This window comes from Thalassophryne amazonica, chromosome 8 (genome assembly GCF_902500255.1).
Source record: "Thalassophryne amazonica chromosome 8, fThaAma1.1, whole genome shotgun sequence".
NCBI lineage: Eukaryota > Metazoa > Chordata > Actinopteri > Batrachoidiformes > Batrachoididae > Thalassophryne > Thalassophryne amazonica.
In genome coordinates this window covers 111,725,482-111,739,469 of record NC_047110.1, presented here as the reverse complement: position 1 = coordinate 111,739,469, position 13,988 = coordinate 111,725,482, and the positions used below count along the sequence as shown (strand labels likewise).

General features: G+C 43.0%; 2 protein-coding genes across 5 annotated transcripts in view; both read left to right on the top strand.

The window, feature by feature from the left end:
* The window catches only part of ripor1 (RHO family interacting cell polarization regulator 1), a 107,439-nt gene extending 103,241 nt beyond the window's left edge, over nt 1–4,198 (top strand). For all 3 annotated transcript variants that reach the window (XM_034177279.1, XM_034177278.1, XM_034177277.1), the window contains exons 23-24: nt 1,543–1,633; nt 1,990–4,198. In XM_034177279.1, coding sequence (XP_034033170.1) covers nt 1,543–1,633; nt 1,990–2,087 — 189 coding nt within the window. In that variant the 3' untranslated portion in view covers nt 2,088–4,198. The remainder of the gene's footprint in view (nt 1–1,542; nt 1,634–1,989) is intronic.
* Nucleotides 4,199–8,038: 3,840 nt separating this feature from the next.
* The window catches only part of ctcf (CCCTC-binding factor (zinc finger protein)), a 33,684-nt gene continuing 27,734 nt past the window's right edge, over nt 8,039–13,988 (top strand). For both annotated transcript variants that reach the window (XM_034177273.1, XM_034177274.1), the window contains exon 1: nt 8,039–8,211. The gene's annotated coding sequence lies outside the window, so the exon portion shown is untranslated. The remainder of the gene's footprint in view (nt 8,212–13,988) is intronic.

The window sequence follows — 13,988 nt, the reverse complement described above, 5'->3', positions numbered from 1 at the left end:
TTGGCATTCTGATATACATGACATTGGCCATGTCCATGCATCAGCCCACCCCCCTCTTTAGGCAGAATTTCGTGTGGAGAGCCCTGGGCCCTCTGATGGGAGAACGAGGTGTGTGTGTGTGTGTGTGCGCGTAAAACCAGATTTTACTACATTTTACTTATTCAGAGGTCAGAGGTTACAAAGTTAGGTCATATTTAGGGATGGGTATCGATAAGATTTTATTGATATCGATACCATTATTATACCATTACCATTATTATCATTGTGAATTTTTTGTGTACTAAAAGTAGGCTTTACAGGTTTTCTATATCAAAGGGTCAAAGAGCTTTTTCTTATCGTGCACCCGCTCTGTGGAACAGTCTTCCTGCGACCGTGAGGCAGTCAGAGTCCGTGGACATTTTTAAGTCAAGACTTAAAGCCTATTTTTATTCTCTTTCTTGTGAATAGTTTTTATTTTTTTTATCTGTTTTATTCTTTTACTTCTGTTTTTAATTATGAATTTGAATTTTTTTTATTTATTTATTTTAATTTTTTATGTTGAACTGTTCTATGTGAGGCGCCTTGAGACGGCTTTTGTTGTGATTTGGCGCTTTATAAGCCGATTAAATTAAAATTGAACAACATTTTATTGAGTCTTAAAGTAAATAAATATGAAATTGGTCACTGGATCCTTAAACTTTGGACATAATAAACTCTACATGGTGGATCCTTGATCTCTGGACATAAATAAAAATAAACAAAATCTGTAGTTATTGTCAAAAGCATTTCCTTTCAGATATTATTCATGAGTATTTTTCCATAAGTCTGTGCTGAGCTCTTGCAGCACGTCTCATTTTGGGAGGAAAACAAAAAATGTTTAGTCGATTGTAGTTTTTTGTCTGTATTGCAATGTTTGTAAGAGGTGTCATTTTATTCAAAGCGGCAATTCATTTTGAAGTTATTAATTCCGAGCGGACTCTGTCTCAGCAAAGAGCCGCGCAGCGTTTGGAGCTGTGCAAACAGAACGGAGGATGATTCTTGTTTCTTGACTGCAACAAGACAAGAGTCCCAGTTAGTGACTTTAATCCACACAAAAGTGACTCATGATATTTTAATGGCTTTGAGAGGAGTTAAGAAGAGGACTTGCCGTTTCTGAAGAGCAGCGAATCAAAGAACCAACAAGCTAGTGGTTTGAAGCATTGTTTCATTGGTTCACGCTTCAAAGTGGAGTCGCGCTGCAGAAACGGCTGATTACAGAGCCGCTGCAGGGTCTGTAATCATCGTAGAGGAATGATCATTTTCCCGACAAACACCCTCAAAAACAGCTGCTCTGAAGGACCGATAAGGGAATCGTTAAGCTAAAAGGCTATTGATATCAGTGGATCAAATCACTTCTTAATGATACTCGAAAAGAACCAGTTCTCGATACCCATCCCTAGTCATATTATTTGAGAAAATAAGTATAAACTATTGTCATCGTTATTTCAGCAAATTTGAAAAAATTATAACACTTGTGTAATATGTTGATAAAATGTTAACTTTTTCAACGCGTGTATTTTCCAGGCTAAAGAGAGCATCGACCAGTTAGTGTATCTCTGTCAGACAGACAAGGACGAGGTTCGAGACGCTGCCAAACAGGCTCTGCTGGTCCTCGGTAAGAATAATCATAATAATAATAATTCTGCAGACAATACACATAAGGATGTTTATCCAGCTCATAGTGTGTAAATACTGAAGTAGCTGCTGCCCCCTAGTGGCTGGCTGCAGGACCACATTAGTATTTTTAAAAGAATGTTTTCACATGCGTCATGTTAGACTGAACCTGTGGTGACTGAAACATATTTTTTGTGCATTCATTTCATCTTTCATTCATTCCATCGTAAGATGATAATTAAAGCAGAAATAACAAACTTGAACGTCTGATATTCTGACCTTTTTTTGGGAAGATGAGTGCATACATTAATTCGTTCATTCATTTCCTCCTCCATTCTTCCACCAACTGTGGAGCAGGTGAAGAGGGAAGGATGGCGCACCGACACGTGGAGACGTCTCAGGGCGGCATCCCAAGAATCTTTGCTCCCAGCAGCATGGCCAGCACGGCCTTCTAATGCCACACAGAGGGGCGGGACGAAAAACCACAACGCCACCTTCACGTCGTCATTCATAGGAATGTACGGTTCTTCCCACACGTCACATGGCATGGAGTTTGAACACTGTCAGAGAAGTTTGCAATAAGGACACAACTGTAGTTAGCACTGGAAAAAACAAAACAAAAAGTAAAGTCAGAAAGCTACGTAATGAACCAGTCATGTGAACGTCGACGTGCACATCACGATTTTAAAAACTCGTGTCGGATTGTGAACACATGAAGAAGGACCATCTGCAGCTTTAACCTCTTAACCCTGAGGTGTTATTTTTGTTAGATGCTGTTTCTGTGCAGTGTATCATTTTGATGTCGTTACTGCACAGCGTTTGTGTTTTTGCTTCTTATTATTCTAAAAATATCTTTCATCACTCAATGGGTTTAGAAATGAAAACCCAAAGACATTATTTTGTACACTCCACATATTGGTGACGAGCCCCCAAAACGTGCCCGCTGAAATCCAGGTTCAGAGTTCCAGTGAGATTTTCTTCAGTTCACTGATGGAAGAAAAATATTTGCATTTCTGTTTCATGCTGATATTTTATCTTGAGTTCAGACTTTGTGAATGTTGGCACTTGTGATCCGTCGTCAAACTGCTGAACGTTTGATGTGACAAAAGCAAATGTGACAGAGGCCAGCAGGAGGCGCTGTGCAGTTAGTAGTCAGTTGGCCTTGTGGACAGTGGAAGGATACTCTGAACACTCAGGCTAGAGCCCTGGTTTTTAGCCGACTGGTTAGAGTGTCCGCCTCCCATGCCAGATATCGTGAGTTTGCAGGGGCAGGGGGCAAGGTTTTTTTTTGTAGTTGTTTTTCCAATTGCCTTCTGAAAATTATTTTTTAATAAAATGCCTCAGTGTCTTTTTTCTAGCTATTGCAAGCACTTTGAAGTTGAAAATCCCTGAATTGATTTGTCAATCAAAATCTATCACAGTAGAGACAAAAAGCCCATCTGTGACAGCAGATTGGACAGATGCCAAGTTCCTACTGAAGGTGAGTACTTTTTATCACTGTACATTATAAGCTAGTCATTTTCTGTTTATTATTGTCATAGAAACAAATCCCATGCACAGGCGTTTTTTCTCCACTGAAAAACCGCTGAAGTGTTTGTGGGCGTGTTCTCTTCAGCACTCTTCCACCAGAAAAAAAGGGGGAAAATGCTATATGGACGCAGGGCCTCATATTCTTTCCCCTGTTAAAGTCTTACAACATTGAACAGAACAAGCTTAGCTATTTCAGATAATTATCTGGGTAGCAGCTAATTAGCCTAGCCCACATGCTACAGCCTGACAAGCCAGTTAACTTGGAGAAAATCGACCTTGTTGAGCAAATAATGAGATCTAACAATTATTCTGTAAATATTTCGATGAGTGCCACACTGACAGGACTCACAAGAACCCACTCTGTCACCACCAAACTTCAAACCCTGCCTATTTTGCTGGACCATGCTGTTAAAATTCACTTTGTGTGACCGGGAAGAGTTTTCTGCAGACCTTCCATGAAACTGAAGGATTAAAACATTTTTCCAGCAGGGGGCAGATTAGTGCTGAATCCTCTGGAGCTGCCAGCTGAATATCGTCCACATTGGCGAATTCGCTGCAACTCTCCTGACGTTGTTCTTACTTCAGGACAGTGTGGTGACGTCAATTTGGACCAGTTTTTGCCTAAAAGCATTTTTGTTTTATTGTTGTTCAGGCTATTTTCTTCTTTGTGCTTCCCTGACTGTTACACCACCACCACAGTAGTGCTGCCCCCTGCAGTTGATTTAGGTTGTTAGTCATGTTAGTTAAAAGCTGTTAAGTTTGTGCCTTAAGACTGTTCATAATCTTGTACTTTTCTCATGAAGTATGACTGTAATAAGCCTCTTTCTCAAAACATTTCAACTTTATTTCAAATTCCCAAATATTTTGTCTTCCTGATAGTGTTTTTTTTTTTTTTTGCCTCTTAACTGCGACAAATGAGGCAGAAGACGAGTAGCCATTTTATTTTGGGGGTTTTTGGGCCTTTATGCTGAAATAAAACCACAACTTGAAATGTTTACTTCATATTTTACTTCTGCTGCCACGTTGTGAGTCTATATAAAAAAAAAAACCTTCCTGTCCAAGCGCATATGCGCGATGAAGTCGTTCAGTGCCATTATTCTTTATTATTATGACTTTGTGCCACTGGATCTGAATATTTCTATGATTGTAAAGTTTGTTTTAATTTTAAAGTGTATTAATGTGTAAAATGTATTTGTTTTTTGCTTTTACTGGTGTATTTGTTATCAGTTATTCAATCAGTTTAACTGATTAGGACATGTTTGTTTTTTTTGCTGTTGCTGTGGCGATGGAGAAATATGATGTGGTTTGTTATTGCTGCATTTGTGCATTGAATACTTGCTTTTCTTTTCTTTTTTCCCCCAAACAAATTGCTGATTTATCAAAATCTGAGATCACATCTGAGATTTAAAAATAACTATGTACTTTGTCTCTGAGTTTGCATGTTTAGTCATTAAAATATGAAGTTAATATTTGAATGCATTGAATTCAAATCTGGGCTAGTAACCCTAGCCCAGATTATCTGGATTGCTCTATGATGTGTTCGAGTGCTATGGTGAAGAACTAACCAAAGAAGTTGAGAACTTGAACACAGTTGAAGTTTCTGGCATCATTTGTGTATTTTAGCAAATGGTTGCCAGTAACATTTACACAAATTGTACATGCTGGACTCAGACATGCAGCAGTGATTCTTGTTTTTGTGCTAGCAAAAAGTGCAAAAAGCACAAAAAGCAAAAGTAAAGATACACAGAGGTAAAGGGCTGCTACCTGTGGCATATTCATATAATCAGTAGGGGGCAGCACATGTTTCACTGTATGAAATTTGGACATTTGATGGTCATCATGCACAGCAGCCAGTGGTATTAAAGTTGTACTAAATATGTGAGCTTACTGAGATCTAGCTCCAGATGGACAGACTTCTGGTGTCCTGTGTATGAGAGTTTACACGGACACAAGTGTCCAGAGCGAGACACGAGAAAACACTCGACATGCAACAAGGATTCAAACCGATAAAGTCAGACAAAAAAAGTTTTACTACTGTGACCATGAATATCACATATATTTTAGTTTGCACTGTTTGTGTTTTGTGTATATGTGGGACAGTATTTGTTTCGTTGTGTCATTTGTGTTTATTTCCATCAAACTTATCTTTATTTGAACAAAGATCCTTTTTGAAACACTAAAGTGCTGTGAAAACTCTGAGTGCACGGACTTCAGATCATATGTATTTGGACAGCTTTTTTTTTTTTACGTCCAAATGAGGTGGACGGTGAAGAAACGACACTTTGTGTGTGAAAATTTTATTATCTGTCTGTTGAGCCACTTCCTGTCAGGATATAAAATTTTCAGTACCACTTAAGGGGGGACTAATCCAGCCTCAGTGTACCATGGCCTATACAAAATGTATGGTGGCCATCCCAGGTGTGCAACAAGCTGTAGCCAGGTAGAGGTCAACGAAGGATTACATGTCAAAATTTAAAAATCCTCCAAACATATTGAAAACAACACCACATTGTCTGATCATAAAGACAATGAAACAGTGTAGTTTGGACTACCTATGACTGTGTGTTATGGAGTTATAGGGCAAAAACTGCACAACGCATGACAAGTCAATTTCAGTTTGTACAGGGGGCAAAAGTTAAGGCTGCTCCACTTTGGGTAAAAAGTGATGTAAATTATTGATTGATTTAATAGGGTTTTTAAAAGGAATAGTTTGCACCATCTGTCACTTAGTCATCAAGTTACAGGATAACAAATAAATTCAATGGATGTCAACTTTGACCTTTACTTTGGAGACCAAACATCCAGCACTGTCAAAACTATTCCATTTATTAATGCAACCAATATTATTATTATTTTATTTTACTAAAACTGGAGCAACTTTAACTTTTAACCCCTGTACAAATTAAAATTGACCGGTCACCAGTTTTGCTGTTTTCACTGCATAACTCCAGAACATTCAGTCATAGATAGTCCAAGCTCTACCTTTTTGGATTCTTTATGAGCAGACAAATAATGTGGAATATTTTTCAAAATGAGTGGAGGATTTTTAGATTTTGACTCCCACCTGGGATGGCCACAATACAATTTTGTGTGAGCCATGGCGATAGTCTAGTGGTTAAGCATTGGGGTTGAGACTAGAGGATCCTCGGTTCAAATCCCAGCCTGACCTGAAAATCAGTTAGGGCCCTTGGGCAAGGTCCTTGATCCCCTAGTTGCTCCTGGAGTGTAGTGAGCGCCTTGTATGGCAGCAACCTGACATTGGGGTGAGTGTGAGGCACTGTTGTAAAGCGCTTTGAGCATCTGATGCAGATGGAAAAGCACTTTATAAATGCAGTTCATTTACCATTTTCTTTGGGTAGCGTAAGTGGCTAAAGCATCTAGATTTCATTGAACTAAACTCCAAAGGATACGCAATATTTCAAATGAATCTTATCTTTTTATCTGCTGATTTATTGATGAATTAATGAGAAAACAAACACCTGGACACAAAATGCCCCAGAAAACAAATTTTAGGTCACTTTTAGGTAATTAAAAATGCTGGGCCACATTCTTGGTTGACCTAATCGAAGATGAACGACTGCACCATTAAGTCATATTTATAGGTTTTATCTCTAATGTGCTGTGGTATATAACACCAAGTGTGTCCAAATATTTATGAGCCTGACTGATCCAGTTCATGATGAGCAGCTTTATTTTACTTTAAGATGGGTTCAGGTGGTGCTGCTGGGTGATGCCAATTTTTTTTTTTTCTGAATTTTGAGTTTAATTGTAGAATTCTACAGTTTTCCATAATTAATATTCATCTTGTTTTGTTTTTTCTTCCAGTCAGTGGATGTTGACTGTCATTAATTCCTGCCATCTTGTTGACTGAACGGGTTTAAAGTTCAGACTGTGTGATCAGCTGTTTTAGGCAGTAATCAATCAATCAGCTGATTGTGTAAATTCAGCATGGTGCCGCTGCAGTAACATTAGACACCTGGTGGTGGCGCTCACTGTACTCTGTTGGGTTGTGTAGTTATAAAACATCTCACGGTGTGCCTCAAGCTTGGTGACAAATGCAATAAAATGAATGAAGAAAAAAGCCGTGGAAAAAAGTGCTGCTGCATAATATATACAATTATATATCATTTTCCATAAGCTTGAGTATATGTACAGCATCGGAAATGAAATGTTTTTGTTTTCTAAAATATATTTCAAATATATGCAAATTTTAAAAAATAAACATTTAAAAATGATTTCATGCTCCTTTGCATTTTATTTGGCACCTTCATGGTGGATGTGTGCATGCTTTCAAATCTGCTTTTTCTCATCTTAAATCTGGTAGCAAACACCAGTGTTGCACCTCACTGTCACATGGGATCTGGATGGCAACCACCCATGCAGACAACCAATTCATTCCCACATCTCTGCTGCAGCCAGGTGAAGTGGGCGTGTCCTTGACCTTCTGCAGCCACCAGAATCCTTAACACTCCATGTGGGGCTTTCCTCTGTATGATCCTGTACCCACAGATCCTCCAAAGAGACCTCCCCGGTTATTGCGCACATGATGAAAATTAGGAGCAGGTGTTCTTTTGAAGTTAAATACAAGTTGATCCTGAATTGTCATAATTATCAGTTTATTTTGCATGGACAAACTTCATAGTAACCACATGCATTTGACTAATATGCCAGTCAAAGCCCACACTTTCTTTTAACTGAAACTCAAGACTGTAGAAATGAAAGCTGCCTCATGAGCAACCTGTCAAACCAAACCCCATCTCCCAGGTTCCTGAACGCAGCACCGTTCCTCACGCTGATAAATGGCGTTTTCTAACGGGGCGCCCCTCCTGGCCAATCAGGGTGAGTGCAGCGGAATCGACACCACCCCCCAGCGGCCGCACAGGCGCACTGAGTGCCCAACTGCCATTTTGTGGCAGAAGCTACTCCGCTAAAGCGGGATTAAAACAAACTGCGAACAAGCCCGCTTTAGTCGGCAGCCAGGCCAACTTTGTAGAGCGGACTGCGCTCTTTCGGACCACTTAAACCGGACGACGAACAGTCTCGGAAGAGGTAAAGTGGCACTACTTTTCTGTCCGGGGGCAGTTTGCAGGAGCTTTAATCGGCCTCTAGGTGTCACGATGGGGCTGCGGGTCTGCTCGGTCCGGGAGTGTTTGTCTCCCTCTATCGTTATTGAAAACCCTGGCGAAATGTGGATAAATAGCCCAAGTTCTCACAAATGTACACACGGCCCCCTTTATTCCACGCTGACTGTGGAAAAACAGTAAAGTAAGAGTTGGGAATAGCTGGATGATGTGGTTTTGCGAGTTTAGGCCGAAGCGTCCGTTTCCAGCCTTTGTTTCTGTACGACGTGGAAAGTGGCGGGTTTACCACAAGACGGTCAAAACGCTCCACAAAGTCAAGATTATGATGCGATATTAACACCTACTGTGGCGTTTTTTAAATAACACTGTCCTGCCATCTGTGGGATTATTTTTCACGTATTCGGAGAAACGCTACGTTAGCAGCTAACGTTAGCTAGCTTGGTTAGTTACAAATGAAGTGTTTTAGGATCGGAAAACGTGCTAAAAGTACGAACAAATTATTCCATGTCGCGTATGGGTTAAGTTATTCTGTGAATTCTGATGTTAGTTTTGCCGATTGGCGACGCGTGGAAATGTTGTAGGCCTCCGAGGAAAAACACGATGACGAATCACTGACGAGAAAAACGACCAACGCAACAAAACAAAACCCACATAAAACACCGCTTCACTCACAATACACACGCAAAAAAAATAAAGTAGTTATGTGTCCGTTATCAAATCGGCTTTAGTCGTCTTTATGTGCCGCTGCACTCGAAGCGTCGCCCGCTGCTCCTCTTGTTCTCAGCCCAAAGAGAGGCGATCACTATGGGATAGAGCTCCCTCTACGAACCGCTCTGAGAGCTGCAAAAACGCACTTAATGTGAGCTCGCTGTGGGATAGAGCTCCCTCTACGAGCCGGCTCCGAAAGCTACAAAAACGCACTTAATTTGAGCTCGCTGTGGGATAGAGCTCCCTCTACGAGCCGGCTCCGAGAGCTGCAAAAACGCACTTAATGTGAGCTCGCTGTGGGATAGAGCTCCCTCTACGAGCCGGCTCCGAAAGCTACAAAAACGCACTTAATGTGAGCTCGCTGTGGGATAGAGCGCTGGTGCACTTAATGTGAGTTCGCTGTGGGATAGAGCTCCCTCTATGAGCCGGCTCCGAGAGCTGCAAAAAACGCACTTGATGTGAGCCCGCTGTGGGATAGAGCTCCCTCTACGAGCCGGCTCAGAGAGCTGCAAAAACGCACCTAATGTGAGCCCGCTGTGGGATAGAGCTCCCTCTACGAGCCGGCTCCGAGAGCTGCAAAAACGCACTTAATGTGAGCTCGCTGTGGGATAGAGCTCCCTCTACGAGCCGGCTCCGAGAGCTGCAAAAACGCACTTAATGTGAGCTCGCTGTGGGATAGAGCTCCCTCTACGAGCCGGCTCCGAAAGCTACAAAAACGCACTTAATGTGAGCTCGCTGTGGGATAGAGCGCTGGTGCACTTAATGTGAGTTCGCTGTGGGATAGAGCTCCCTCTATGAGCCGGCTCCGAGAGCTGCAAAAAACGCACTTAATTTGAGCTCGCTGTGGGATAGAGCTCCCTCTACGAGCCGGCTCCGAGAGCTGCAAAAACGCACTTAATGTGAGCTCGCTGTGGGATAGAGCTCCCTCTACGAGCCGGCTCCGAAAGCTACAAAAACGCACTTAATGTGAGCTCGCTGTGGGATAGAGCGCTGGTGCACTTAATGTGAGTTCGCTGTGGGATAGAGCTCCCTCTATGAGCCGGCTCCGAGAGCTGCAAAAAACGCACTTGATGTGAGCCCGCTGTGGGATAGAGCTCCCTCTACGAGCCGTCTCAGAGAGCTGCAAAAACGCACCTAATGTGAGCCCGCTGTGGGATAGAGCTCCCTCTACGAGCCGGCTCCGAGAGCTGTAAAAACGCACTTAGTGTGAGCCCGCTGTGGGATAGAGCTCCCTCTACGAGCCGGCTCCGAGAGCTGTAAAAACGCACTTAGTGTGAGCTGGCTGTTGGATAGAGCTGCCTCTACGAGCCGGCTCCGAGAGCTGTAAAAACGCACTTAGTGTGAGCCCGCTGTGGGATAGAGCTCCCTCTACGAGCCGGCTCCGAGAGCTGTAAAAACGCACTTAGTGTGAGCTCGCTGTGGGATAGAGCTGCCTCTACGAGCCGGCTCCGAGAGCTGTAAAAACGCACTTAGTGTGAGCTCGCTGTGGGATAGAGCTGCCTCTACGAACCGGCTCCGAGAGCTGTAAAAACGCACTTGATGTGAGCTCGCTGTGGGATAGAGCTCCCTCTACGAGCCGGCTGCGAGAGCTGCAAAAACGCACTTGATGTGAGCTCGCTGTGGGATAGAGCTCCCTCTACGAGCCGGCTCCGAGAGCTGCAAAAACGCACTTGATGTGAGCTCGCTGTGGGATAGAGCTCCCTCTACGAGCTGGCTCCGAGAGCTGCAAAAACGCACTTGATGTGAGCTCGCTGTGGGATAGAGCTCCCTCTACGAGCCGGCTCTGTGAGATGCAAAAACACCTGGGCCCGTATCCACAAAGCACCTCATAGTCCTCTCAAAGAGCTCCTAACTTAGCCTACAATTTCCTGGCAAGGAATGTTAACCTAAGAGTGAGCCAGCAGGTGTCTGAGAGCAACTTTGAACAAGGAGGGGACACAAACGTTTATCTTTGTGAGGAGGCGGGGTTGACCTCATTGCTAGGTATGATGCAGTCCTCTAAGAGCTATGATTGGCTGTCTTAGAAAGGGTAGGCGAATGGAACAAACAAATGTGCTCCGCCCTCCTAGTCATGAGTGGACAGTGAACTCACCCAGTCATATAACCTGAACTGCATTAAGACTAATCATGAGGATAACTTTATGATGATGAAACCAAGCAAAATTAAATGAATTGTTACACAGCTTGAAAATGTTTGAATGTACCTCATTTACGAGGTCTGTCCATAAAGTAACGGTCCTTTTTATTTTTTTTTTCAAAAACTATATGGATTTCATTCATATGTTTTTACATCAGACATGCTTGAACCCTCGTGCGCATGCGTGAGTTTTTACACGCCTGTCGGTGACGTCATTCGCCTGTGAGCACGCCTTAGGAAGGAGTGGTCCCGCCCCCTCGTCGGATTTTCGTTGTCTGGAAATGGCAGAATGAAAAGGACTTTTTTTTCCATCAGAAGTTTTTCAGAAGCTGTTAGAGACTGGCACCTGGAAACCATTCGAAAAATTTATCTGGCTTTCAGTGAAAATTTTACGGGCTTCACAGAGAATAAGGTCTGTTAGTACAGCTTTAAGGACCCCTTTAAGGACGCTCGGCGCGCCGTGCTCCGAGCTGTGACAACGCGGCACAAGCCACCGGACCATTTCTAAACGGATGGCTCTGTGGATACGAGACCGTCGTGTGCTCTTTCTCTGGTTATCACAAGAGCTGGACATCAGTCATTTTCCGGCAGATTTCACTTTTAACAAGAGATTTTGTCATGGAAAGCCGCGCTGAGGCTTCGCTCGTCACGACAGATTCACTTTGGAAGCGAGACAAAGGAACACCTCCGTTTCGGCGTGTCAGAGGACAAGTTTGGACATGTCTATCTCGGCTTTCAATGCTTACCAGTCCAGTAAGTATCAGTGAAATTGTGGAGAGCTGGAGCTGGCGCTGAGCGTCCTTAAACGGGTCCTTAAAGCTGTACTAACAGACCTTATTCTCTGTGAAGCCCGTAAAATTTTCACCGAAAGCCAGATAAATTTTTCGAATGGTTTCCAGGTGCCAGTCTCTAACAGCTTCTGAAAAAATTCTGATGGAAAAAAAGTCCTTTTCATTCCGCCATTTCCAGACAATGAAAATCCGACGAGGGGGCGGGACCACTCCTTCCTAAGGCGTGCTCACAGGTGAATGACGTCACCAACAGGCGTGGAAAAACTCACGCATGCGCACGAGGGTTCAAGCATGTCTGACGTAAAAACATATGAATGAAATCCATATAGTTTTTGAAAAAAATAAAAAGGACCGTTAATTTATTGACAGCCCTCGTACATGCTGAATATCTATATATTAAAAGCATGTGTGCGTGCATGTGAGTTTATTTAGTACGTTCATTGTGAGCAGTGTTGTATAAAGTACCGGAAAATCACACTTAAAAGTACAGATACCCATTAAAAAAATGACTGTTCAAGTCACCGATTGAAATGCTACTCAAGTAAAAGTCTTAAAGTATGTAGTATTTATTGTACTTAAGTATGACAAGTAATGTACAACTAAATGTACTCAAGTATTGAAAGTAAAAGTACAAGTAAATGTTAATAATCAAAAACTGACTTTTTTTATATTAAAGTTTATCTAGGCTTGTACTGTAAATGACTGGTAGTATTAGTCAAAATACTGAAAATTGTGCACATCACACAAAAACACTTCAGAAACAACGTTTCAAAACCTAAACGAGAGTAGCCTACTCACTAGGTGTTCACAGGAAACAGTTATTTGTAGTTATTTTCATTGTTACATGGTTTTATCTTTTCTGTTTTGTTTCATTAGGTTCTTTTTGTCTCTTTCTCTAAAATTGTATTGTAACATTATTAGTCTATTATTATTGACTATTATTGTCTATTATGTAGACTGTTATTGTTGTTGCTATAATACATGAATAAAAATAAATTAAAAAAATTACAATTTGACTCTTTTACTACAACGAACGCTGAGCCATTAATTATACAGAAAACAAATCAACACAAACGTGCCGATGCGAACAGCTTAATGCTAACTTTAACATTGAAAATGCCATAGACATGCTAACTCATTAGCATTGGTCCTGTTTTTAAGTTATACATCTATCAACTGTTTCAGAAGACCATAACAGGTCGGTTTAACATAAAAATATTAAATATTACTCACAGACATATGTTTTTCTGGGTTTTAGCGGGGGGAAAATTAGGATAAAATGAAATAAAACAATCAATCCACGAATCGTAGCTCGAAGCACTGCTTCGACCTGCAGGGCAGTCTGTGGCGCAGCTGTGCGCTGCAGCCTTCCACTGTGATCTCCATCCGCCACTCCTGCCTTGCAATTTTAATGCACACACTTACTTCTACATATTTAGTAAACACCTTCACCAATTTAGAGTCAGGGTCACTAGGCGGTGGTGAGTTTGCAGGGCAGGCTGTGGCACAGCGGTGTGCTGTGGCCACCCACGGCAGGCTGCCACCTGCCGTCTCTTGCCCTGCTTTTAATGCAACACTATATCTTCGCACACTTAGGGGGTCGTACACAGCAAGGGAGATTAATTGTAACAACTATGGTGGGATTGGTAGGTAGGGTGAGTGTGGCACGTGGGGTTGGCCCCGGGTGGCTGTGGATGTCTGGGGCTCTGGGGTAGGGCATCTGCCTCGCCGGTTCTGCCATGGTCCCCTGGCCCTGCTCTGGGCCGTTGGGGCCCGGAGTCCCGTGGCCCGTTGTGGTGGCAGTGGGGTGCGGGTGTTGGCAATGGGGGGCTGGCGGCTGCTGGGGGGATGGGGGGCCGTGGTCTCCGTGGGATGGGTCTCGCTCCGGCGGTCTCCTGGTCATGGGCTTTGGTGGTTGGGGTGGGATCTGGGGTGGGGGGGTTTGGGTGGCCCTGCTGGCTGCACTGGGGGGTCTGGCTGTCGGGGGGCATTGTGCTCTTCCTGGCCCCGGGGTCGGGCCTCGCATCTTGTCTGGGAGCTGGGCCCTGCCCTCGTGTGACTCGGTGGTCCCTACCTTGTGCTTTGGATTCGGTTGTGGTTGCTCCTTTG